At 48.9% G+C, this 27,961-nt stretch overlaps 1 protein-coding gene across 1 annotated transcript in view; it reads left to right on the top strand.

The window, feature by feature from the left end:
- The window catches only part of LOC135911822 (dual specificity protein phosphatase 22-like), a 101,572-nt gene extending 73,927 nt beyond the window's left edge, over nt 1-27,645 (top strand). The window contains exons 5-6 of the mRNA XM_065444160.1: nt 9,551-9,722; nt 10,473-27,645. Coding sequence (XP_065300232.1) covers nt 9,551-9,722; nt 10,473-10,709 — 409 coding nt within the window. The 3' untranslated portion in view covers nt 10,710-27,645. The remainder of the gene's footprint in view (nt 1-9,550; nt 9,723-10,472) is intronic.
- The last annotated feature ends 316 nt before the right edge of the window (nt 27,646-27,961 follow it).

Below are 27,961 nucleotides of genomic sequence, written 5' to 3' on the forward strand. Positions count from 1 at the left end.
CCAGTACGGTACACGAAACCCTACTCAGGATCACCCTTGTCACCCCCGGTGCGCCCTATGCCAGGGGCTTCATCCTGCGGCTTCCAAGGAGTGCCCTGATCGACTGAAGAAGGCACCCTCAACATTACAAAGGACCAGCCACCAGGACTACCCACGATCGAAGTCTCGGTCACGCACAGACCAGCAACGGAAACGTTCCCGCTCCAGGTCCCGCTCCTGGTCGCGGTACCAACAAGGAGCGACCTGGAACCTCAGCGGACCTGTTGCGCCGGGATCACAAGCGATGAGCTGGTCAGCACGGCTTTTCCCCTCTCACACAGTCCCCAAAACAACACCCTCTCAACACGTCTACACACAGCACCCACCCCACACAATTCTTTACCCTTACTAAAGACCATCAGAGAGGAAAACAAACGCCTTCATGAAGAAAACAACAAACTTTGCACGCACAATGCAGAACTATACGTTAATCTTACTGCCATTCAGCAGTCCACACCAAGATGCGCACCCTCAATGCCATCATCTTCGGAACGTTCGGAACCCATGATTCTCACGGAATCAGCAAAACCGACATAAATCGCATAAGTCGAGGAGAAAGTCGAGGTACTGCAACGGCAACTGCTAGCAATGCAACAAACCATCCAGCAACTGGCAAGTGTAATCGAAGAAACACGACTCGCAAAAGATCAGCGACGCAAGAAAGTGAAAACACTGGCACAACAGGAAGTAGAGCAGGGACACCGTGCCGACCCACCCGTAAGCCAGGATGAATAGCAAAACCAACGACAGGAACGAAAACCCACTCCTAATCTGGCAATGGAATTGTCGCAGCTACAAACTCAAGCAAGGGTCATTGAGACAGTACATAAGTAACACCAAAACGACACCAAGCGTAATCACACTGCAAGAAACAGGCACACACCCAACTCAAGCCGGCTACAACACACATACCACCACGACTGAAAACCCTGTGGCCATACTTACCGCTAAAACGCTCACAACCATACAACACACAATAGACGGTAGTGGCGTCGATCACAACCTAATTGAGATCCTACCGCTCCAACGAGGCCGAAAGGGCCTTCTCATACTGAATATCTACAGCCCACCCAAGCAGAAGCAGGCCAAGTTCGACTACTTGATCACTAAAACGATTGCCATAGCCAAAAACAATAGCCTGCTGATAGTAGGCGACTTCAACACGGCTCACCAGGCATGGGGCAACACGACAGACACATCAAAAGGCACTGCACTCTAGTACATGATACAGCAGCAACGTCTCACCATTCTCACAGACCCCGCATACCTCACACGTCTAGGAAACAGCGTCTCCCGAGATACATGCCCTGACCTCACTCTGACTAAAGGGATACAACAAGCCACCTGGCACAACACGGAGGAAACTATGCGCAGTGACCACTGCATACCTGCCACCACATTGAACGTTACGTATGCACGCCACCCGATAAAAAAAACACTCACACATTGGACAGCTGTTCGCAAAGAGCGAGCGGATGACTCCTCAACGGGTATTACGGATCTCCAACAATGGGTACGAGAGCTCCAACAAGACGTAGACATTCAAAGTAGATCACACTCACCACAAACATACCGGCCGTAGACACGTACCTTCTTCACCTGTGAGAAGCACGTCGAGGCCTTGTTAGGAGATGGAAGCGCCAAAAACATAATCGTAAGCTGAAACTACGCATAGCGAAACTCACGGCAACCGCGGAATTTTTGATGGGGAGCTCACCCGTCACAACTGGCGACAACTATGCAACAAGTTGCAGGGCAATCTTAGCACGGCCAAAACATGGTCGCTACTACGCCATCTTCTTGACCCACACAAAGCAAAGCAATTAGCCAGCAAACAATCCAACGTATCCTCCACAACCATCCGGGTTCTGATGACTAAATCCTGGAGGAGCTGCGGGCGCGGTACATAGGCGATTTCGAACCCGCACAAGGACAACCTCCCACGTACAGCGGGAGCGACAACCACGACCTCGACAAACCGATCACTATCTCTAAGGTGCAACAAGCAATCCTTGCACTCACACGAAACACCACCCCAGGCAAGGACAAAATAAATAACAAGCTCTTGCTCAATTTGAATGACGGCACCATTCAATCTCTTACTGATCTCTTTAATCATCATTGGGAAGCGGGTACGCTACGAGCAGATTGGAAGCACGTGGACATCATACTAATTCCTAAGCCAGGTAAACCCTCCAGCTTAGAAAATATGAGACCAATATCACTGACTTCATGCCTAAGCAAGCTCCTGTAACATGTCATTTTGAACCGACTTGAACCTTACCTAGAATCCAGCGACCTCTTTCCCGAGACAATGTTCACATTCCGGCCCCACCTTTCTACCCACGACATCCTTCTTAAGCTGAAGAAACAAGTCCTTGAACACACCTCACCACACAACACCGGAGTGATTCTAGCACTCGACCTCAAAGGCGCTTTCGGCAATGTGGCTCACGATACCATCCTTACAAACCTAAGTCTCATGAACTGTGGTCGTAATACTTACAATTACATACGCGCCTTTCTAAGCAACCGCACGGTCACAATAGACATTGGCTCTCTCAGAACCCCGACGTTACCTGCCCGCAACAAAGGAACCCCACAAGGTGCTGTTCTATCACCCACCCTTTTCAACATTGCTATGATGAAATTACCTAACAAACTCGACGCAATACCAGCAATCAGGCGTGCAGCATACGCCGATATCACTATCTGGACGACCACTGGTTCCGAAGGTGAGAAACAAGACGTCCTCCAACAAGCGACCGACGTCGTCCAGCAATACGCAAAAACAAGTGGTCTCCGATGCTCCCCCGATAAGTCTGAACTGTTAATCTTTCGACAGAAATCACGAAGAAAACTCAATGAAATACCCCACATCACACTCACCCTCGACGGCAAAAAAGTACTCACAGTAAACCGCGTCCGCATTCTCGGCCTCCACATACAACAGGACGGCGTAGGCGAATACACCATCCAACGTCTCAAACAGACCACCTTCCAAATCATGCGAATGGTCAGCCGCATCATCACTAAACAATACGGACTGAAAGAAGACGACATAACACAGCTCGTCCAGGCCCTGATAATCAGCCGCATTGCCTATGCTGTCCCGTACTTACCCCTCACTTCCAAGGAGAAAGATCAGTTAGACGTACTTCTGTGGAAAACATACAAGCAAGCGCTCGGCCTACCACTGGGAACAGCCACACTCAAGCTCGAAGCCCTAAGAGTTCATAATACAATAAGAGAAATCATAGACGCCCACCTCATAAGCCAACGAGAACGCCTAGCCCTCACACCAACAGGTAGAACAGTCCTAGCGCGCCTAGGCTACCACACACACGGCAAAGGCCACGAACAAGCAATCCATCTGGCCCCCAACTTTCGGGAGCACATCAAGGTAGCTGCTATTCCCAAAAACATGCACCCGGAACATCATGCCGGTCGTCGCCAAGCTCGCGCAAAGACTCTACAGACAAAATATGGCAATCTCTCGACCACACTATACACAGATACCGCGCAGTACCCCCAAAAAGCAGCCATGACGGCCAGCGTTGTCGACCATAACCTTCAAGAGGTGGTCTCGATGACGGTCCGCACTGCCAGCGCCCTCGTAGCGGAGGAGACAACCATCGCCTTGGCCATCACCTCTAGACTCACCAACGAGCACGTAACAATTATTACTGACTCCCAGACAGCTTGCGGTAGCTACGCGAGAGGCAGAATATCTTCCATCGCCCACCGACTCCTCAAACAAGACTCCCAATTGTCGGACACTGAAATAGTATTGACTCCAGGACACGAGTCCCTTCGTGGAAATCATCGTGCGCAAGCTGTAGCCCGAGCTCATGCCTCCCGGGCGCCACAAGAGAGGGATACGGTCGCATCTATGGAGCCCATTCCTTTACAATACAACGCCATACTACAACACCACAGATTGAACAGATGACAATACCCACCTCCACACAATACCCTCTCACGCTAAGACGCCGTAGCATGACGACAATTACAAACCAACACATACCCCCATTTAAGCAGATGCAATACACGCTACAATATACTCATACAAATGTCCCCTTTGTAACGACTACGCCCCCCTATATCACACCACATGGGCGTGCCCCAACGTGAAAGCAGCCCCGCAAATACCCAACCCCACACCCGAGCAGTGGGAGGCTGTGCTCACTAGTTCGGGCCCTCGTAACCAGCAGTAACTGGTGCGGCGGGGCCGAGAGACAGCAAGAGCCGCAGGAGCCCTGGACTAACGGCGCCTCCCCACACAAGCAGAAAGACACCTGCTTGTCATTTTTTTTTCAATAAATGTTTTTCCTCCGCCTCTTTCTCCTCCCACCAATTGCTTGCATTATAATCGCTGACTTGCTCATGTGACAATTTCTCAACAAGCATCGCCTGCCGGAAACAGAAAGTTATCTTCGCCTTTGTAACACCATCTATGCAGCTGTGCACGCTTTACAGGAGCGAAAACGAAAACTAGGATGCAAGTTCGCTTTGAGTGCGAGTTTCAACGCGCGAGCCGTGGCCGGTGCGCTCTCTGAGTTAAGCTAGTAGCGTTAACTTGCGACGCGCTCGATAAAACTGTGGAAATTGTTTTGCCGTTCCAGCAACACATATCAGCCCTTCTGTTTTCGGTCGATTGCTTTCTTCGAATGTGGTGAGTCTATATCGTGAAGCGATAATACACTGATCCACCCAGAAGCGCGACTGCCCGCTCTTAGAGCGGCGTACTTCGTCATTGTGCGACGCTACTCCTCGATGGGCGAGTAAGTTATCGCTTCACAATAGAGCCACAACGAATCCCAAGAAGGAGGACAACCGAAAGTTCAGCGGTTGATGTGCATTGCTGGAACGGCAATGGTTTATCACCACATTTTTCTCGAGCACGTTGCAAGTGAGAGCCAGCAAGTCGATCCGCAGAGAGCTCCGGCCACGGCTCACGCGTTGACAGTCATACTGAACGCGATAGCACCTTCTACGGTCATTGACAAGTCAAGAATGCAGGAGACGATTCTCCCCACAGAAGTTTGCTATATCTGCTTTCCGTCCTTTGGCACTCGAAAAAACGTTTCTTACTCTCTCACAGACACATAGCGAAGGCACCGCCTTCCCTTAGTGGTATACAAGCTCGTCGCACTCACGCTCTAACAACCAGGCCTAGCTGTAACAGGCGCGCGAACGCTTAAAAAAACTCGCTGCACAAACGCACGCGCGAAGCGCGGAGAAGCGGCGGTGCAGCCGCAGCGGCGATACAGCCGACGAAGAAATGCGACCCAAGAAATGTCATCGGCACAGTGCGGGAGTTTCTTTATTTTACAAGCCTGGCTAGCCGCTTGTACAAAGAACACCACACCGATAGGACCGCAACGGACTCCCCGACCTCAGCGGAATCCCCGGATCCCCCGAGGTCTAGCACTACACGCACCCAAGCCACTAACACCTTGCGGCGGCCCTTTCTTCGCAATAGCCGTCATCCCTCTCCCAAAGGTGATAAGTCGTGCTCCCATTGGGGTTCCAGAAACTGCCACTTCCTCTTCCTTCTTCGAATACTGTTCACGTTAAGGCAAACAAACATAATGCGCACACACGTCCGCGGGGCACAGTGACTGGCACCGTTCCTCGAAAATGGCACGTTCGTCGCCAAGTAGCATGCTGTTCGCATATCTGCATAGCATATGGGCCACGGGACGGCCTAATGAACGATGCTGATTGGTACACGATATGAGAGGACGAATGCGCGACCATGATTGGCTGGCACCCGTATAAAAAGTGGCTTCGAGGTATGTTCGCCATTGCAGTCTTGACGACATGTCAATGACTATAAAAGACGTAGTAGCAATGCACTGCCACAAAATTTATTATTCTATACGTAACGTAACCTGCAAAACATTTGGTAGCCACAAAGTCATTTGAGCGCTACGTTATGCGAATCATTGTTGTTTGGTAGTAGGAGGGCACTCAGGCACTCAAGAACGATGGTAATTTTCTGAAGCGAAACGCACATCGCTGGTTGTGAAGATTAAATATTTATATCACATAACTGGCAGTTTCACTGGGAGTTTCCCTGGTGGTTTCACTGATGGTTTCACCGGTTAGGGCGAATGAAAGCCAATGTGCGTCATTGCTGACGTCAATGCGCACTTGTGGAAGAACCCAAGCGCACCTTGCCTAGAATCCGAGAGCATATGAGTCAAGCGCTACGTGATCCACTTTGTCTCATAGGCGCTCTACCCGGTACTGAAGGTCGCATTGAGTGCTGTCTGGGCGTTTGATAACAGCTGTGCGCTCCAAATGCAGTCCTTGGTAACTGTTTAAGACGTTGTGATAGACTGTACTGTCCTCGGCATCAGCCCACGAAACACTGCGCTGCCTTCGGGGTCGACCTACAAAAACGGCCATATACTGAGCAGGAAAAACCGGTCTACATTCGACAAGAATGCTTCGCATTAAAAAAACGGAAAGCACATCAGTAAAGATCCTACGACTTTCTCCACCGGATGCACAGAATTATGCGTCAGGATAAATCCAGTAGCGCGCATTTGCGTCCCCATGCGTGTTCCTGCAGCCACTAACTATGTCTTGACAGCCCTCAAACTTATCTTGGCGAGTGCAGCTTTTTGGGCGAGTTGGTAATTCATACACTGTGCGGGGATTCATAAAGTACAGGTGCTGAGCGAGGCACAAAAGATGTGCCTTTGTGTGCCTCATTTAGTCCTTGTTTTCAAAGGCATTCCCGCGCAGCATGACTTAACGTTTGAATCATCTATTCAAACGAGCACTATTCTTGTTCAACATTTAAATAAAACGAGTAGGATGTGCGAATATTCGAAACATTACTTTCATTTAACGAATCGGTGTGGAATCGAATAGCCACAATTGAAGAATCTTAATATTTACGAATAATTCTTGATGTTTCACGTCGTCGACTGTACACCATCAAACGTGAAATTAATGCGAAAATTTGATAACTTTCATCCCATCCCCAGTGGACCTACCGTGCTAGAGCACGCTGCGTCACTTTTCCAGAGATTTCCGGCTAAACCCAGTCACTCGCAATAAAATGTTGTTTAGACATGGCATTCGGCAGTGGATAGTGTTTGGTACTATTTATAGATGCTGCACCTGTGTCCTCTCACTGGATTAAATATAAATACGTTTCAATACACACCACTCGATCTAGAGAAAAATTGCTCTTTGATGCGAAGCATCAAGCGGCCCATTGAGCGAAAAAGCAGGCGTCTGTCGCAGCGAAACGGCCCCTAAGTTCCCATCGGCTGCGACGCCACGTCACGTGTGCGCCTCGACCGAGCGGAGAGGGCTCACCTGCTGCCGCGATGGCGTGCCAGGTGTTGCGTGAGGGCATCGGCGTGACGCCACTTCACCCTTGCTCTCGGAAGCCTGCGTTATCCGCGCATTCCTTAACCGAGCAAGCTCTCGCCCGAGTTCTAACCTCGCCTCGGTAATCGGTGTAAAGAAATTAATGTGTAAAAAAGAATAGAATAAATTCGAAAGGACAAGCGTTGGCGGTAGTGAATTTCGAACCTACTACCCCTTGCTTAAAATCCCAGTGTCTTACACACTGGGCTACGACAGCGCCTCCTGGATAGCAGGCCTGCGCACTGTGCTTTATGACATCATGCTACTTGGACCGAAATTTCCGTTGCCAAGCCTGGCGTGACGAAAGCGGTGACGTCAAAATCCCCGCGGCTTAAGGCTGTTTCACATGGCGCGATTTTCAGTCAGCGACACAGCGAATTCCATCGCTCAGCGACCACCGCGACGTCGTGGGCTCTCCGCGACTGGATTCCAACAAGTTGGTCGCGCCGTCGCCAAGTCGCAGCAATCGGCGCGATGTTTGAGGGGCAGTGTGTGACGAAACAAAGCGTCGTGAAAAAAGGCGCTTCCCTGTTTTATCGCGCGTTGGTAGCTCTGTGGAGAAATGTCGCACGCCAGTTTTACTTATGTTTTAATAGGGCGTACCCACCAGCGCCTGCGACTTAGGAGGTTCATAAACATCTTGCTTTTCTTCCGTTTACACAATTCGTTTAAAAGGAGAAGCTGTACGCTATCCAGGTCGGGAGAAGGACGCCGCTTCAAGATAAGGCACTTACCCACTTGATCGCCACCGTCGTCAACCTCTTCATCGCAACAAATTGTGCCAGCTGCTTATACATGCACACTCAATAGTAGCTTGCTCTCCTGCAAAAGCAAATACTCATCCAGGAAAAAAGTTATGGCTTCCATAGTAACAACGAAACTAGAGTGTACTAAACGGAACCACTCCACCGACGCCGCACAAGCCGCACGCTCATACCTGCCGTGTTGTTCAGCGTCTCACTCACCGCATCTGCAAGCTGTCGTGAGGTCTCCACGCTTTTAAACGTCGAAAAATGCTGTACTTGTTCTATTATCAAATAATAATAGGAAAATTCGAATATTTTGCTAGTTTCCATATTGTTTTTATTTAACGATGCAGGCAGCAACCGTGCGCATCGCCATCGCTGAGACGGAAATCGCGCTGCCGCAAACGCATGTGAACGCTGTCAGCGAAAATCGCTCTGCGACGTGCGCGGCAGAACGAATTTTTTTCACCCCAATCGAGTCATGTGAAACATCCTTTACTCGGAAGCGTCCCCATTAGATTCTATGGCAGTCGGGCAAGGTATCATGACGTCACGGATTGAAGTGCACTGACCTTGTGCTATCTAGGAGGCGTTGGGCAGGCGTCTAAACGTGCTCGCTTGCCCGCGAGGAGTTGAGAACTCGAAGAACCCCAAAGCCGCGTTCAATTGGGCACTAATACTTTCGCATTCACAACTCATAAGAAGTGCTTTCAGGTGTCCTCGTATCTTTATTTCTTGCTTTACTAAATCGCTGCAGATGGCAAGCATTTCTGATTTGGTCGCGAAAGTATACACAAATATTATTTGGCCACCAAGCTGCCTTTCTAAACTTAATATGGTAATGCATGACGGCGTATACTCCGAACATGCCCGATTTTGCGAACAAACTGTTTAGTTTTTCCTACTGCTGCAGTTCTGCCGGTACTAAAGCATGCTTGATAAATTATAATGTGCAGTGTAATGACATGGATGTGAAAATTGTTTGATATTAATGATAAGAAGGCTGTACATTATTGGCACACTATTCGAAAAGGTTTCGACATATGATTCGATTCGCTTCTGGCACTGTTCGATTCGGATTCGATTTAGTATAAAAAATTGCTATTCGAACAACCCTAAAGAAGAGAAAAACAAGTGCACACGCATATAGACAAGCTGTAGTTCACTGTCAACACAACACAGTCAAACCATGTATTCAATTTTTTACAAACCTAGTCGCCGTCAAGCCAAGCGTCTAGCCCTCTCTGCGACCGACGCTTCACTCAGTATTCGATTCCAGCGACTTTCGCGAGGTCCTTGCTTAGAGCAAAACTTAAGCGCGGAGTGAAACCGGAGTGCGTGGCTTACCAATAGAGGCGGCACCCTCGCAGCCTCGCAGGGGTGTCTCGCAGCGTGACGATCGCCGTGGCCTACGTGATGTCCGTGACCAGCCTCAACTGGCGTGAGGCACTCAAGGCCGTGCGTGGAGCCCGGAGTATCGCGAACCCGAACTTCGGGTTCCAGAAACAACTGCACGAGTACGAGTGCAGGAAACTGTACGAGGTGAGTGGTGTCCTTACTCTCTCTGCGCGACACTGAGAAGCCCGTATACCTGCGCCGATTAAACTGCCGTCTGCTATCATCCCTTCGTCCGATTAAGCTGCAACGAAAGCAAAACACCCGTGGTTCGTTAAGCAACGAGGCCTACCTGCACACGCGCCTTCCGAAGGTATCAGGTAGTATATGCGACTAGCTTGTATATGCGACGTGCATTATAATTTTAAGGCAACGCTTCGAAGTCCAGTCGTATGAATGACACGCGTCCTGCCATCGAACGCCATAGGCTACCATCGAATATCTCTTGAGACATTCGCAGAATCGAGTCACAAAATATGCATCGCGGCAGCTGGGTACTCCTTCGTCGGCCAAACTGAACACGACCAGTTCGTCATTGGAAAGTCAGCAAATGGATTGAGCTAACACGTCCCTCAGCGTACGTTGGCAACCGAACAATTTACACAGCAGTGCTACAATTCTTTTTTGTCGAGTCAATCCCTGCACGCATTTTGCGGCAAACTGCATGTAAAATCGATCACACCGCCTACGCTCCCCAGTCTCAGACCAGGGTTCGTGGCCATCCACTCGCAGCAAAGCCGTCGCGAGGCATAACTGTCTGCCGCCGCCACCGCAGCCAGGAGCGCAGCCAGGGGGATGGGATGGGAGGGGGGGCACGGCGCACTTGCCTCCCACCCCCTCCATCCGCTGGCTAGGCCACTGGCGGGCATCTGAATGCGTTGCCCTCACAAAACGCAGGAGCGCAAGAGGCTACGGCAGAAGTTCCCGCGCGAGAGCTTCTGTGAAGACGAGCAGGAGTGCCGCAAGCTACTCGCGGCCTACCACAACTCGGTGCGGCCCCTGGAGCCCAGTCCGAGCATCTGCCGGCGTTCGGGCACCCAGGGCTTGACACCACCCTCGTCGCCCCGCAGGCGCCGCCACCGCAGCCCGTCTCCGTCGGCCGGCCCTTCAACGAGCTACGCCAGGCCGCCCTGAGAGCGGCCCGGACACCCGACGGGTGGTTGCAGCTCGCCGGGCCAGCCTGGCTCGCACGGGTGGCCCCGCTCCTTCACCTGCACGTTTGACCCGCGTCATGCATTGCTACTACCCGCTAGGAAGTCGGTCTCGCCCCAATATGGCGGCGCAGCGGGCTCAGTGTGTGTGTCGGAGGACCCATTGAGCGAAACTGATGCCTTCTCTGTTCATGGCTGCGCTGAATTCGCGAGCGGTCAAGCTGTTCGTCCGACCAAGAAAAAAAAACTAGAAAAGAAACGGAGGCAATTTAGCGTGCAAGCTTTGGCTGCCAAAGTTACGCACAAAAGCGTTTTGAGATAAATTATGTGCAAGATGAAAATGAACAAACGAGTAGCGTCGGACGAAAAGCGAAGGCCACTTCTTTTTCACTGTGGCCATGTTTCAATGTTATCGAACTACCGGCGAAATCGAAACCCCGGGAAACGCGACGTTTTTCACGCTTCCTTTTTCTTCCTTGGTGTGAGGAAGGAATTCGCATATGCTTTGGCTAAAACAAACAGAAAGCGCGATAACTGCGTTCTGTAGAACATCATATTTTTGTAGTATATAACATGAAACTTGATAGCAGTGACGAGAGAAACGACTATCTGTTTGTAATATTAGTTTTCTTGCTAAAAGCGCTCCAAGCAGGTCGCTTTCTTTATTGTATTGTGTGTGCGTGATATGTTTGTCTCCCTCTTCATTATATTGTATTCTGTAAGCGACGTGGTTAGTCTGCAAGGGTTAATGCAGCTGTCGTAGGTCACTGAATGTCGATCAAAATAGCGTGTTTGACACGGTGTGGATCTACGCGAATTGAGAATGTAGGAACCGGAAAATCAGTGCTCAAAACAACGACGAATGACGTGGACAGGTTGGCGTCTTGCGCATCCGACAAGGCGCAAGAACGTTGTTTCAGAGTTTTATTTAGTGCTGTTTCTAGTTCCCCTAGTTGTTCATGGTTGTCATGAAAACATAGCATACGTACTAGCAATGTAGCTTGTTTCAACGATGACCATCGTTTTGAAATAGATAGCAAAGATTGTTCTCATGACAGGCATAAGGATATCAAAAAGGTGCTTAGCATACCTCACCTGCTTGAAAGAGACGCTTGTTGCTAGGAGAGCAAAAATATGTGTTGTGACATTTTCCACTGACGTAGCTCACGCCGCTCATGGGAGTTCGGTTGATGTCAAATCTTGTGGTGCCTTTCTTGTTCGAGACTGCCTCAGTGTTGTTGGTTCGTTTATTGGCAGTTACCGCTGAGTTGTATGATGTTAAGACATGTTCAAGCGGTCGTACGTGAAGGGTGTCGCAATGTAGGTTGACACCCATGTCGGTGCACGGTCAAAGACACTTTGGGCTGCGCACGTACAACAACCGTCCATACCTTATCGCGCGTATCCTTCCTTGAAGGTAGAAGAGGCAAGTGATAGGGATAGCCTTTGTGCTCAGCCGTGAGAAGGTGCAAGAGGTTGGTGAAAATGTAGTCGCATCAAATACGAGTGCACATACTCAAGAAGAGAAGTGCCAGAAATTCGACTGGACGAGATTAATGACATGCCACGTAGATCACCATGACATAACATATAACGTTATAAGGCCGCAGCCACAAAAAAAGAAAGGAAACAAAACTTATATATTTAATAATACAAGAAATGACTACGTACTCATAAAGATTGATAAAATAACTCGTGGGAAACGCCACTAAGTGTACGACAGCTCGTCAGCATTCGCTCTAACTCTACTCGTTGCACATTTTACGATGATTAAAACACAATATCTACAGGCCCCCGCGAAGCTAATGTGCTCATTTTCCTGGAATCTGGGAAAATCGCGTGCTCTTTTGGTGATTTGCACATCATTAGGATGAAATCATTGTGTCATGCAGTTATCTAAGCATTTGCGCGAGGTCTAGACCTGAATCCAATTCTTATCGCTAGGACTGCGGTACCTGACAACCTCTTGCACCTACTCTCGCGTCTGAGATTTGTGTGTGCAGGTCCAACGAGTATATTTGTTTGTATAGTGATGAAGAAGATACCACAAGCGTCGCTGCGGCCGCATGGCTCCTGAAGCGAGGAAGACAAAGACCAAAGGATCGATGCTGCTGCGTTCCTCGCGCTGGCGTAACCTTCCTTTTTTTTCTTTATTCACAAAATGACATACATAAAAACACGTTGGACTACTTGGACCAACGTGACAAGCTAAAATTTCTTGAAATTCACTAATTCATCAAGATTACCCAACCAGTCAGGCGGATCTGCCTGTACACGATATATCTCACGTATGAAAATAATGCTTTCAACAAAATTTTCTCGCGCTGGGCGCGCATTCACATCGGCGTGCGTTACCGCCATCCGTGTCTTCCAAAGACTATGGAGGCCCAAAAGCATTATCATGTCATACGGAAAGCCCTGATGGCTGTCTACCGGCAGGAAACGTATACCCTGTGCTGTTATCGGCAGTTCCTTTTTAAGAGTTCTTTGCAAGACATCCCAATAAAAAATTGCATCCCAGCACTCAATGAAAGCGTGCTCAATGGTCTCCGGCTTGTTACATAGCGCACAGTTGGTCGTCCATGGTACAGATATTCCTTTGTCGGCTATCCATGTTTTGACCGGAAGGGTAGATGTATGCAATTTAAAGAAGAACGACTTTACGCTTGCTCTCACTGGCATCTTTTTAACTCTTTTTAAAACATCTTGTCCTGGGCCTCCATAGTATTTCATTCGGTACAATGGCACTGGCATCATAACGTCAACTAAATCCTTGTAAAGTTTCTTTCTTGTTACTGTGCTCAGGTACTGAAGGGAAAACCGAGCTTTTAATATTCGAAGGGAGTCGACTACCTCTCGCAAGTAGCCTTTAAGCCGGTAGTGTACAGGCTGTGCACTAGACACAATAAATTCAGGCAAAACGCTTTTCAAACGGATCTGGATCATCGTACGCAAGAATGAATCACTTTGATTTCGTAAGAAGACAAAACGAGAAACAATCTGTCGTAAGAACAAATGCGACAATCCAAGACCACCATGTCGAACAGGACGAAACAAGTTGGTACGGCTGACCCTTTCCCAAGTGGAACCCCCTTCCTTGAAGGTAGAAGAGGCAAGTGATAGGGATAGCCTTTGTGCTCAGCCGTGAGAAGGTGCAAGAGGCTGCTCTCTGCGCTGTACCCAACGTGACTGGGATTCCAGATGACCATCAATAAACCCCGTAGCGTTTGGTGGAGGTGCAAGGTACCCTAACGACTCGCCAGAACTCCGGAGGCGCGCTCTGCCCGCCGATGCCGCCAAGGCCATGCCAGGCGACGCCGGCGAGCAACCCACTTCGTCAACTGGGCCAGTCACCTGCGGTGCCGTTCGCCAACAAGACCTAGTTGTATTCAGTGGCACCGCTCATACTGACGTCGAAGACTGGCTTTCGTCGTACGAACGGGTGAGCAACCACAAGTGGGACGATCCGACAAAACTCACCAAAGTTATTTTTTATCTTGCGGATGTCGCTAACCACTGGTTCCGAAACCATGGAGCAACTATTGCGACATGAAATGACTTTAAGATTGCCTTTGTGGAGTATTTGGCTGTGCGTCCGGCTGTGCGAAAGCTTCGCGCCGAACGCCTCCGACAAAGAGCGCAACAGCCGGGCGAGAATTTCATTAGTTATATCGAAGACGTCATCGATCTCTGCAACCAAGTGAGTCAAACGATGACCGAGAAAGATAGGAATAAACAAATCCTCACGGGCTTTGAAGATGACGCTTTTCAAATGCTCCTGGCTAAGGATCCTACCACCACTGTAGCCGTAGTCACCTGCTGCCAAAGCTTTGACGAATTACGCCGGCAACGAGCGCTCGCCCGCTAAGCTGTTCTTCACGTGGCCTCCCTTTCCAGTGAAACTTCATTTGGACCTAGTTGGTACATAATTCTGAACTTAAACTTAGGTGTCTTAGGTGTTTGCGCTGTAAGTTTAAGTCCCTTTCCAGTTTGGCAGCTGCTCCCGGACAGAATGATGACGGTCTCTGCTGCCTCAAATCAAAGTCTTCATTCGTGAAGCGATGGCCCGTCAGCTCTCGCTGCTCCCTCTCACCCAGGAGCATGCCCAACCTTTGTCCTCGGCCGCGCAGTAGTCCATCCTTGAGCATGTTGCAGAGCCTCTTCCGCCAGTCCACCAGCAACCTCTGGTTACGGCACCGCTGACGTACACGAAAGTCACGTTGCGTCCTAGACAGACGACGCTCCTCTATTCAACGCCACAGCTGCCCTACTCGACGCGGCTCTACTCCCTGCGCCTCAAATGCCCCCTCAGTACATCCGGCCGCGAGGTCCCTGGCGCACGCGTGACAACCAGCCGATATGCTCTGCCTATACGGTCTCGCGGGACATGTGGCACGCTTTTGTCGCTGCCCGCTGCCGCTTTCGGACGTCATCCCTGAACCGCACGTGACTGCAGCCCACCAGAATGCTGATTCGAATCCATCGCCGAACTTCCGAACCGGTCGTCAGAACTTCAGCAGCCGTCGGTCACTATCACCGCGTCGCCGTTCGATATTGTCGATGCGTTGTCGCCCACCTTCTAACAAGGGAAACTAAGTGCCGCAGCTCCGGACGCAAGAGCTGCACGCTTGTAGAAATGCCCAGTACTCTGCAATCACCGCAAAACATTATAGAAATAAAAGTTTAAGGTGCTGCTACAATCGCACTTGTCGACACGGGCGCCACGGGGTTTGTTGGCGGTTAGCGGGAACCCAGTCACGTCGGGTCCAGCGCCAGAGAGCAGCCGAGCAGTTCCAACCAAGCGCCAGCACGAGGAAAGCAGCGACACCAATCCTTTAGTCTTGGTCTTCCTCACTTCAGGAACCATGCGGCCGCAGCGACGCTTATCTTCTTCATTACAGTATGTGTTTTCGTCAAACAAAAAAAAAGAGACGAGCGTAGATGAGCCAAATGATCGAGAGAAATGCGAAGAGTGAGGGCCGTTCTTTACCTGAAAAAGGAAAACGTTCACCTCAGCAAAATGCTGTCCTGTCTTGTCGCTGCGACGGTGTGTCTCAAAGAGGATTTGTTCCGTTGCACTCGTTCCGGGCTGCTATCGCAAACTGCCGCTCGGTTGGGACTAAATACCTACGACAAAGTGGCAGTTAGTCGAACACGCGAAGGACTTTTCTTTTTTTATTATTATTATGTTCGCAGCCGCTATAGGTCGGCCGAGTCACGGGCGATAAGCAAAGCACATCCATCGAACACTTCTCTGTGGTTTCATGCATTCCCTATATGCTCTGAACATACGTGAGTCCGCTCCAAAGCTAGTATGTACCGCTCGTAATTTTTCAACGCACCCGTTGTAATATCAAGATGACACGCACAATTTAGAGCGTAGAGTTTTCCTCTAGATATCGCTTGAGAATGTATGCCACATATGACGCGTGTTCCATAGTTTAAATACTTAAAAGGAAGAGGTCTGGACACCGACCAAAAATGGTTTAAAATAGTTCCATAGTTGTGTCAACTATCCTTCAAAGAAATAAGGTCCCTCGATTAGCGTTTGCTAAGATACCTATGATCGGAGAACAAGTTCTTTACGTGGGCTTTTTCGTAAGCCACGCGAAAGATATGTAAGCCCATCCTCGCTATTCTTTCACACGACCGAGATTTCCGTAACGTTTGGACCTCCCGAACACTCGACGGGCGGCTTGACGAAGTTAACGCCGAAGACATAGTACAGCAATGGCCAAACAGACAAACTCAAGGTGTCACAAGAAAAGAAAAAATTTATTCAAGTGCCTCGCAAAACACGGGCCTCGAAGTTATCACAGTCAGTACAAGTTGGCCTGACACCAGATTCAATTCGTGCAGCAATTTCGATCGAGAAAATTTAGAGCCAAGGGAGCTTTTTGACTGTTTCTCCTGTTTGCTAAGAAACTGTGACCCAGGCTGCCAACACGCAAACTTGTTACAATACTCTCGCGGAAAGAAGAAGAAAGAAAAAGAAAACGACACAATATTGTGCGTTTGAAATTGAGGGGCAGAAAATTGCTTCCTGAACACACAGACGATTGCAAGCCATAGTTTTGCCGCCTAGCGCGTTTTTCATGCAACAAATCAGCAACGCTACAAAACTCTGAGCCTACACGTGAGACACTCTCGCAACGTTCAGCACGGACAGGCTTTAGCTGGGTGTATAACAGTTACGTTGCATAGGTGAAAGACGGCCGATTGCTCCAAATGCACCAACTCGAACCGTTTTCTTTTTTTGTTGTAGTTGAATCAGCTTATTTCTTTTTCTCGATCAGCCCTCAGCATCTCACTACGTGCTCATTGCAGGCAGGCGTCAAATTCAAACTCGAGAATTGTCCTAGAAAAAGCTGTCCGGCATCAGAGTGTAGCATTACATGTTTGTCGCAGTAAAAAGAATTTTAAAAAATACGATCATAATACATAGACGCTAAAGCTGGCCAAGCAAGCACTCTAACGCAAGCAAGTTAACTCGTTCAGAGATGTAGGATTTGCTGTGCCTTTTTTAAATATAACAAAGTCATTCCTGCACTGTAAATAACACGTTTTTATAGCAGCAGTTTCCCTAAACTTTTTGACTACAGCACCACCAGTCCATATATAAATATATAAAGATATATATTATGTATAGATTAACTTCTATAGGAACAGAGACCATTTGCTCATTTTATCACTTCTGCTTCAGCAGACCTATACTCTCTAGCAATATTATCCTAAGGGTTAGTGACCAGTCCTACGTGCACTCTCTAGGCACGTACGTCCTGTAGCTTTCTGGCGGCGTCATTAATCGCCGCTTTCGCCAGTTTGCTCCTGATCACCATTTCATTCCCTCCGTGCTACGCACAGCCTCTAGGCGCTGATGTCTGTGGCCAGCCCTCCGCACTGCGGTCTCTAGAATAGAGAGTTCGCGCGTGCGAGTAGATCATAGCCGCTTGTCTGTATGTAGTCTAGCTACTTTACTTCCCGAGAAAGAACTCGGACGTCCCCAGAAGTCCCCTAGTTCGCCATTCTGGATCCCGCCGGCGCTTCACGCAGAACGCGAGCAACACAGCAGGATGCGGCGAGCTCGACGCAGCCCGATGTACTACAAGGCGTGCGCAAGCGTGTTGCCAAGCTGCAGATCGACCCAAGCGACACGCGCGAGCGCAGCCTCGTGTTCAAAATTCTGAGAGCAAAAGAAGTCGCGAACCTGGTGCACAGTTCACAAAGCTTTTCGTTCGTAAGAACTGTTTGTCAGAGGACGGTCGCCTTCGCTGATCCCTACCACAATATCCTGGCGCATCTGCTTACCGACTACACTATAGCGTATGCGAATTGTTTCTTGAAAACGGGCCCTGATGCGAGGCTGACCAAGACCACGCGCGTCTGAGCCGCAACAGGAAGAAGTCGGCTGGCTTGAACACGCGCAATTCAGCCTTCAGACTCACGCGACGGTCGTCATAATTTCCTCTCAACCCATTTGAAGCGGCCGTTTCAATTTTAAGGTAGATCCTTCAACGGCAGCAGAACGCACTTGAAAGTTGTCACGCGCCAGACCGTAACCAGATTCCTTCAATACTTCTGCTCTAACTATACTGACATAACTAATAAAGCAAACTGCAGCTGTACTGAATCTGGCGGCACTGCGACTTAATGATCTCCGATGACTGCGCAGATTTGTTTGTTTTTTTTTCGAGCTTCGCGTTGCGAAAAAAAAAGGCAGCAATTAAACCGCGAGAGCGTCCGCGCGTGTCTAAAGGGTCGAAAAACCAAGGGAAGATGCCGTCGACGGGCTATCGCAAACTGAAGCGAGGGTCTTGCAGCACTCCTTTAGACATAGTCTTCTCACTGCTGTCACTTTTAAGCTCGGGTACTAAATGTGATATACATTTCCAGTGCGCTAGCCCCCGATTCAAGGCGCTAATTGTAATTAAAACACCGCGTTCGTGTTTATTCAGCTTGTGCAGAGCACTGCGCTTGTGCTTGCGCGGGCTGTGAATTGTACCTACTTTTTAACCCCGTGAGCTGACCTCTTGACTCGTGTGGCGTCATCGTGAGCAGGCACGCGGAAACATGCATCACCCTTTCGTTTCTAATGCTCTCAACAATGAGAGTATCTGGCGCTTCCCTTTCTCATTAGTTTAGGCTACCAGTGTACAAGGTTGTGCGGCACAGTGATCAATTTCGACGCGACGAAGTCTAAAGGTAGCTGTAGTCACTGTTCGCCGCCTATTTGACAAGGCGCGTCCATGATCACCTGAACGACTAGCCAGGTGGAATTTTGTACAAAGTGTTTTCTTTGCCGTACTGCATCAGGTGGTTAATAACGCACAGCGAAATTTGCGTTTTTGGCTTACGTACTCTATTCGCTTATAGCCACAGCAGTAATGTTTAAAAAAAAAAGATAACCATGGAGCATGTACCGCACATCTTGTCGTTTAATAAGTGCGGCAGCTTATCTGTCCATATTTTGACGCTGGCACGTTTAGCACGCGGATAAAGTTTCATATTGATTTATTTGCCCTTATATTATACTTTGGGGCAGTGACTTGTGAGACGCATTTTTCTTTCCGGCGAAAAGGCTGAGCTGGACGCTTCGAAACAGCACATTATTAACACAAATGTGGAGCATTTCGATTAACCACGATGTTGAAAAACGTAAGTCGAGAAAGAAATGTAAGTCTATAACCTGATTCGGCACCAATATCAAAACATTTCCTGCTCCATTGAGATATGTCTCAAATACGACTACAAGAGGCATTACGATGCAATTAGTTATGCAGAAAACCCAGCATACGTACGTGCTTACTACGACTTCTGTGGAATATGGGCGCACGTTGTTACGTTTTATTATCAGTATTGACATATCTTACACCTCAACGCGAACGCCTGTCTCTCGAGCTTCGCGATTTCTTGTTGCGAACAGAAGAAATCCCATGCATCTGCTCCCAGCAACAGTTTCCAATACCAAAAACAAAAATCTCCTTCACACTAGCGATACGCACCCACTTTCCTTGCATGCAAGAAAACTTTCTTGTTGCGCTACCACTCGCTTTGTTTGACCAAACATCGCCTGCTGCTTCGACGCAGAAGCAGCTTTTTTTTTTCTTAATTAGTGCGTAGCGTCTTTTCCACACCCCGTAACATTGGCTGAGCCAAAGGGGGAGTGCGTAGGAGACCTGTTGCAGCCGAGTGCAGGCCGAGCGCTTCCCTGTGCTTCAAGACAGATCTTGGCGACCTTGCAGTATATTTATGTGTCGATCTACAAAGATCAAAGCGCGTAGAAAACCTTCCTCGGTTTCGTTTCTTTCCTCACTTTTACTTTGAAAGAAAAAGAAGGAAGAAAGAAAAGCTCCTATTTCTCAGTAACTAGCACGCTTCATATGTTTAATAACATATACAGTGTATACAAGCTCCTGCCTTGCGATGACTCGACGCGAGACGGGACGGCCCTTTGCCGGCAGACAGACAAACAAACATGAAAATAAAAAGCGACAGTTTCAGTCAATATTTCGTGCTGCAGCAGGTACAGAGACGCACATCGAAGCGATAGCGCAATAGCGTCGGTGTCCGACGGTAACCAAAGGCAACAAAGGATCAAACGCATAAGTTAGCGCATGAGGAAATGTGTTTTCTCCTAAGGAAGAGTGAGCGGAGAGTGCAGGAGGGATTGCTATTTGTTGGCGCATGACTCTCTGTCCGAATGCAGGCTGTCAGGCACTGAACTGTCCGGTCTACCCAAACTGTTTGCTGCAGATGCGAGAAAAAAAGCAGACGATACACTAACCAAAGAAGAGGCGTAGTCTGTGATGTGGCAGCTGAAAGGGTCTACGTACTGCACAGTGTATAGCTTTAGCCCCAGTGTTGGTCATCTCCTTACCTTATACTTCAACAAGAACGACAGGCTTCTTCAAACGTGACGCAAAAGGATGTTGTTGCACAGTTAAGTGGACAGATGGTATGCTAATCAGGAAGTTGAAGGACGAGTAAGAAAACAGCTGGTGGAACTGAACATTTCTGTAAAAGGTTGTGAGTGTACCTGCTCTCAAAGAGACCCAGGTCAAGGAGTCCATTCAGCGCTCAGCCCAGCCACATATGAGCATATCGTCAAAATACATCGTCCGCCAAGACGCTGGGGAAGCATCAAAGAATCGCTCGCGTGTATAACTCGCGCTAAGCAGCTGCTGCTCAGAGTGCACTAAATGCGCGTGTATGTATTTACTAGTTTGGCACCGAGTGTGTCTTGAAAAGTGTGACTGCGTTTGTGTAGCTTGCGTCGCTTGACCAAACAGAAAACAGCTCGCAAAACCACTGCGCGTTCACTACACTACGGTAGGATAGGTGCAATATATTTTTTCTATGGTGCTCGATATCTCACGGCCGCCCACACACGCAGCGGTCTCTACATTGTTCTTGTTTTTTTTTTCTTATTTCCGCTGCCTCGCGGCTGCCGCTGTCCCCCGGTAGCAAGGCCAGTGACAGCACAGAGAAAAGTTCCAACAGCGGCCCACACATCCCACCGAAGCCGCTTTTCCCGACACCCGCGTAGGCTGCTTCAGCAATGACACGTGTGCGCGCAGCAGCTTCGCTTCCTTGTTTTGCGTTTGCCCCCCGGCTGCGCAAAGCGCACACAATCACTGTAGCGCGTCAAATTTCGTCCACTCATAGGCCGAGCCCCACTTGCACATAGCGACCGCTCCCAATCATGGCCACATGGGCGCTGCCTGTGCAGCATAGACATGCTAATGTCGAGGCATCGGTCGACGCTTTCCCGAATCATTGCAAAGTGACAGAATAGGAGCGTGCCTGTCACAGCCGGTTCGAAACGACCTGCCATGCTTTGGTCACACGGCCAAGAACGGCGAGAGGGACCGAGATTTTCGACACATCCGCTCGGGCCAGAACCAGTGCCTCGAGCACAAACAAGCGACTAAAACAGGCTCGTATTATGCGCAGCTCATTTGTCATGTAAAGGAAATGCATGCGAGTGAGAGGCAGTGTCGAGGAAAACAGACAGTTTTCGGCAGCCTTCTCTGCGAGTTAATTCGTAAGCAAGCACGTTTTTAGAGGTGTCGCGCGAGTACCGCACGTCGCTGTTGGCAACGGAAGAGAGATTTCTCGAAAGCTAGGACAGCCTCCTCTTCAATGTTCTCGATGACAACTGTATGGCCCTGTTCGTGGCTGACTGCAGAGAGCTAGAGGGGAAGGCAGGGAGGCTAACCGGAAATGTATACGGTTCGCCACCCTACCCGCAGAAGGGAAAAAATGGGATACGAGAAGAAGGGAAAGAGAAGATAGCAATAGGGGGACGTTCCACCTAGTTTTGTAACACCGTAGAGCCGAGCCATATACGGCAAGCAAAATGAAAGCGTTCCGCCGTCACGGGTAGGTATAGCCATGAGAGGGAAGTAAACATTGACATCTGTCTATAAATGCTAGGCATTTCGAGTCGGTTGCGTGCCGGTGTTTCCGCATCGTGAAAAACGAAGCGTGAGAGCTTTCCACTTGCTGCCCTCGTCCTAGAGGGCAGTTCAAGTAAGCACGATCAAACGGCGCCTGGGCGCGTGCATGCTTACACCGGTGCTTATGCGGCGGGTATCGCAGCCTATATAATAGCGTGCTCGTGGTTTCCTTTAGCCAGTGTGGTGCACCTTACTTGATGTCTACACAATCTTATGTCGGTGCTTGGAACGTTACTGACCGCATTATAGTTTTGTAGTAGAGTGCGACGCGAACAGGCAGTTGCTTTTTACTGTCTACGCTATATTTACTATCAAAACGTGACAGCCCTTGGAAGCGTCCCTCTAGCGTGCACAACTGGTTAAGTGGTTGTTGTCCATGACTACTAAGGGTTGTGCAGGCACCGTTGCGAACGTTGTCTGAGTGTGTGTGTGTGTTTTCAGTGCTGTAAGATCTGTGTTTCCCGGACAACAGTTACGCATCCTTCACAAATGTCCAACCCGAATTTCGCAAACGAGTGTGTTTCATGCAGATTCAAATAAATGAACATGGCCATGCATAACCCGCACCAGGATTCACTAAAGGGAGTGCACTGTGGTTCGCGCTCCTCAAGTTTACCCATGGTAGTCGCTTAAGCTCGGATCACCAAATGAAACGTCAAAATGTGAGTTATTTATCGGTCACCTTCACAAATGAAAACAGATGAACTATTTAAACACCTATTGCGGTCACACCATTTCCTTTCACCCGTTCTTTTTGATACGCGAAACTTCGCGTCATGCGTAACGACGTAGGTTTGAAAGTTTCATAGCCTGGGGACCGTCCTTTAACGTTGAATTTCAAGAGCAAGTAGCTTCAGGACACACTGTGAATTATTGATATTGAAATGAACAGAGTGCACTGCCATAAAGTTCCGATGACCGAGCCCGGTACAATATGATGACTTTTTTCCTTCGATTCAATTCCATTCTTATCATTCGCCACGCTCAATGGTTGATCCCGACTGTGACGACGCTGCGGTGTTTTTTGGGCCATTGATGAAGGCTCGGAGGAATGGAAATAAAATGCCGAATTATTTCATTATCCGACTCAACAGCCCCTATACGCTCTTGCTCTTTAAAAAAAATTGAAATTAAGAGCCTTACCTGGAACTCTTCAAGAGACATCGCGGTGCACTAGCTAGAGTACGCGGTTTCTGTAAAAAAAGGTTGCTTGGGTTGTGGCAACGATTGGCAACTAAACATGAGGTGCTGAACATGTTATCGACATAATGTTTAGAAGATACTTAACCTTTCGGTGTACCGTCCTTGGTTTCAAGTAATACCTGCAAAGCACATCTGTCCAACAACAGTCGACTTACGCCATGTACAAAAGACCAGCGACCATCTGAACTGCAGCTAAGTCTTCGGTTTAGTCAACTTCCTTCCATTTACTTCTGTTTGCAACAAAGAATAAAAAATAAACCGAATCCCGCGAATGGTTGGCAAGCCCTCCCCCCCCCCCCCCCAGTCTTATCCCTTCACCTGCATAAAAAAAACAATACTCATGCAGTTAAGATTTAAACAGATTACGCTAGTGTTTTGTACTGCGGTGCACTACTGTGGACATACAAAAAGCGACCGAGACAGAGAAACGCAAAGAATAAATAAGGTTGTGGCTAAAGATAGCGGTGAAAGAACGGTTGATACTTCTCTTCAGATGCGAACAAACCGCTACATTAACTCAACCGCAGACAAGCCGCGATGGCTCAGCACCTGTAGGGTTCCAATGCATGCCGAACATGAAGCCGTGGGTTCAATTTCAGCTTGTGGCGCCCAGGTAACAGTGAGGGCTCAGCATAGAAACGTACGTGTGTTAAATTTTGAAGCTCTGTAAACGAAAACAAACAAATAAACAAGCTGATGGTTGACATTGAAGCGGAGCCACATCAGTATACCACTCGCTCAGAGCCCGAAATCGCCCTCGACCGCATATCTGCTCGCGCGTACAGTATTTGCCCATGGCAGTACACGTGCGAACCCGGTATTTCATTTCGCTCACTTCAGAAAAAAAATACGATCAAGAAAAAGGAAAAAGGGGGAGCGCCGCTTTACCGAGCCCACCGAGGAAACAAGGAAACAACGAAAGGAGGAAAATGAGGCGACATGATTCTCTCCGGAAGTTTACGCATGTCGTCTTTCTATATGTTGGCATTCACTATTTTTCTGTTTTTCGACAAGTGAACTGTGTATAAACGATCTACCGGCACCCAACGACTTAATTTAATTTCCTATGCCGCGTGAAAGATATTTCTTTATTCTTGTTTCGCCACACATAGCCAGACGGTTAAAGAACAAAACAAAACAAAAACTTTGTCATTTGGTATTTCGGACCTATAATAAGGGACCAGATGTATTGCGTCGCCTTTTCAATTTCGCTGAATGTGTTACTGATGCAAGATGTCCACTTTTCATTACAGTTGAAACTCGATTTAACGAACTGAAATTCGAATTTCGAATTTCGAATAACGAATTTCCTGTAATAGCCCGATGAGGGCTGACAGTATCAATAAATGAATGAATGAATGAACTGAGACCACGCTCAAATTATTTCGTTCAATCAGGAAGTTCGCGAAATCGAGTAAGGCATTTTTCGGTCGTTCGAAATCTAAAATTGTAACGTAGCGACACCCCAAAGGTACCGCGGCATTGTATTTGCCGCTAACCCACGCCTGCGCGTCTAAAAAGTCCGCGAGGGCGGCCCAGCTACCGCCGGCCCTATAGCGCCATCTGGCATGTAGGAACGCTAGCGACTGCCGAGTCCGCTGTCCCGTACATGGGCGCGGCGCGCAACCTCGTCAAAATAAAGCTAGGGCCGTGACTAGGGTGCCTAGATGTTTTAACGCGATAGCGGTAAAGCTCACGCTTGAAGAAAAACGCGCCTGCGTCAGAATTAGAAAGAAATCACGGCTTTTATACTCATTTATTTGAACATTGAACCTTATGGGTACTTGCCGGGGAATGGAAATTTCTTCGTTAGATCAGGAACTTCGTAAAATCGAGTTTCGTTAGATCGAGTTCTAACTGTACTTTCTTTATTCTTATTATTTAACGATACTTATTCCCACGTGAGTTGAATAAACCCTTGCAACCTTGTCTGTTGGCTATAAATCACCGAAAGCCCAGGTAAAACGACTTAGCGGGGCAAGCTGGGACTGGGACCAGCAAGTCAAACTCGCCTATGGGAATATTCCCAGCTGGGACGAACTGGAAGCAGCTCGGACCGGTTGACGCCACCAGGAAGCAGCTCGTAAATTCAACACGAACCAGTTCCCGCTGGCTTGCATTCTCCCCTTGGAAATTCACATGAGCACAGGGGGACTGGCTTGGTGAAGGAGCTGACAATGACAGACACGAATGAATTTTTAAGTTTATGAACAACTTCTGCCAAAGGTTTCGAAGCCACTGCGCGAAGAATCGAGAAGCGCAAGGCCCTCTTGGAAAATACCCGGACCATGCAATGCCTTTTGTAGTGCAAGAATCTGCCCCTCTCTATACTGGTAATTTGAAAGCGTTGAAAGCTTCACACAGTCGCTGGTAAAGAGCCCAGCGACAGCTCCGGTGACGCGCCGAATGGCTTCGAAACTTCTGTCAAACACTTCACAGCACGACCTACATTTTCATTCTGCGTTGTCTTGTGAAAGGCAATTCATTGGTCGTGCTATCCCTTGAAGCCATTAATTCAAATAACTGCTGCAAGCTGTTTCCCTTCAACGCAATGAGCAACAGAACCGGCGCGGTTTGTTGCTTGATGCCACAGCTCATCATTAACGCTGAAACGCTATGAGAAGTACATGTCATTGAAATCATGCGTTTGGTTGTGATGGTTTCATTATGCAAACACATTTCGTTAGTGTAATCATCTTGCTGACACTGTCATATGCACTTCTTTTTTTATTTTTTCGCTCTCCTTTTTGTAAAAGTCTTAACACAAGACTTCACCGACTAGTTGCAGGACACCAGTAGCCTAGCCAGGGGGTGGAACACCGGGCACATGACGCCCCCCCCCCCCTGAAATTTCACTCTTAATATGCGGCCTTCCCCGCTCCGCTCCCCTCCCTCTTCCTCCCCGTCCCCGGTCATGTGGGTGCCCCTGCCCTCTCTCCGCCCCCCCCCCCTCCCTCTAAAAAACATAAAAGAATAATCCTGGCTACGCCACTGGAGGCAGAGCACTGTAGCAGTAGTTTAGTCCGCACATCGAGAGATACGTTCCGCCTCGCCATATACAGTATATTCGGTTTGGCGGGTGAAGGCTCCATCGAAACGTCAAATCCGCTAAGCGAAGGCGAGTCAGCCTATGGGTTTCGCCGTGGCTGTGCTGCTAGTTGAAGAGTCCCTGAAGCACCTCTCGCCGACGCTGCGGTTCCTTTGTGTCCGAACCTCCTTCTCCCCTCGCCATCGCGAGTAGCGCTCCGGACGGCACACGGCCAGGTTCCAGATAGCGCTATGGTCGGCTTGATCATCCAAATGACCGGCGATGTGTTTGCGAACGTGCTCTGGCAGTTAACGTTAGTGTTCAAAGCCACACAATGGTGGCTTTCCTCTTCAGTGGCGCCACAGACGGCATTCTTGCGCAACTGCAACGATTAAATTTTGCTATAGGGACCCCTTACGAGAGTCCAGCCGCTTTGCACGTGCAAGATCGAGGACATTTCCTGCGCTCAGTGGCTGTCGGCGCCCGCCTAGAACGTGGCAGACGCATCTTTACGTTGCGTTCACGAGCCTGTACATGCACAGGGTACGCAAAAGCACTTTAGGCCACGGCTGATTTCGCACAGCGCAATCTGTCGGAAACGATCCAGTGTACTTTGGACCACGGTCACACCCAGCCCGCTCATTCTCACGAGCATGTGCGGGTGCACTGCTGCGCGCTCGAACAAGCAGAGAGTCGTCTAAGCATTAGCAACATCTGTATTTAAAAGAAACAATAGTGGGAAGTCGGGATTTATTTTGGAGCGTGTGCCGAACAAGCGCCACTGCAGCATCACAGCTGTGGGACGTTGTGGACCAGCGTGCATACGTTGTGGCGCATTTTTGCCCTAAAAATGAAAGAACAAAGGATGTGCGCGCGGCTCACTGCTCGCAAGAGCATGTTCGTTCACGCAGTTCGTGCAGCCCATTAAACATTTTTGGCAATCTGGACAAAGAAACAATGCGAAAGAGCGATTCATTTTACATTTCTTTCTCTAAAGAAATGTTCAAACACTAACAGGGCGCATGAAAACAAGAGAGAACATCTGCAAGAGCTGCATGTTGTTAACCTATTTGTGTCGTCTATAAGGTGTTGCTCACCCGGCTGTCATTTCACGTGTTGTTGGTATTTTTTTTTTCTGAGCTGCACAGTCTCAGTGTTTCTTGCGTCCATTTGTACTGCAAAAGAAATGTTTTCAATGCCCGTTCGCAATAAAAGCTTCCAAGGTTTCATTTGTCTCGAATCTGTGTTTAGACGTACGCGCTGCGTTTTTATGCGAAGCATATTACGAGGGCTCAACCCAGCTCCTCAGGCGCGGCGGTGACCATGAAATCACGTGACACCGTGACGTCACGACAGAGGAGAAGTGGCTTTGGCTCAACTCTTGCAAGACGGGCTGGGTGGGAATCGAACCAGGGTCTCCGGAGTGTGGGACGGAGACGCTACCACTGAGCCACGAGTACAACGCTTCAAAGCGGTACAAAAGCGCCTCTAGTGAATGCGGTGTTGCCTTAGAAACGCGCTGTTTCTAAGGCGTGCGTCTCTTGC

Source organism: Dermacentor albipictus, chromosome 1 (assembly GCF_038994185.2).
Source record: "Dermacentor albipictus isolate Rhodes 1998 colony chromosome 1, USDA_Dalb.pri_finalv2, whole genome shotgun sequence".
Taxonomy (NCBI): domain Eukaryota; kingdom Metazoa; phylum Arthropoda; class Arachnida; order Ixodida; family Ixodidae; genus Dermacentor; species Dermacentor albipictus.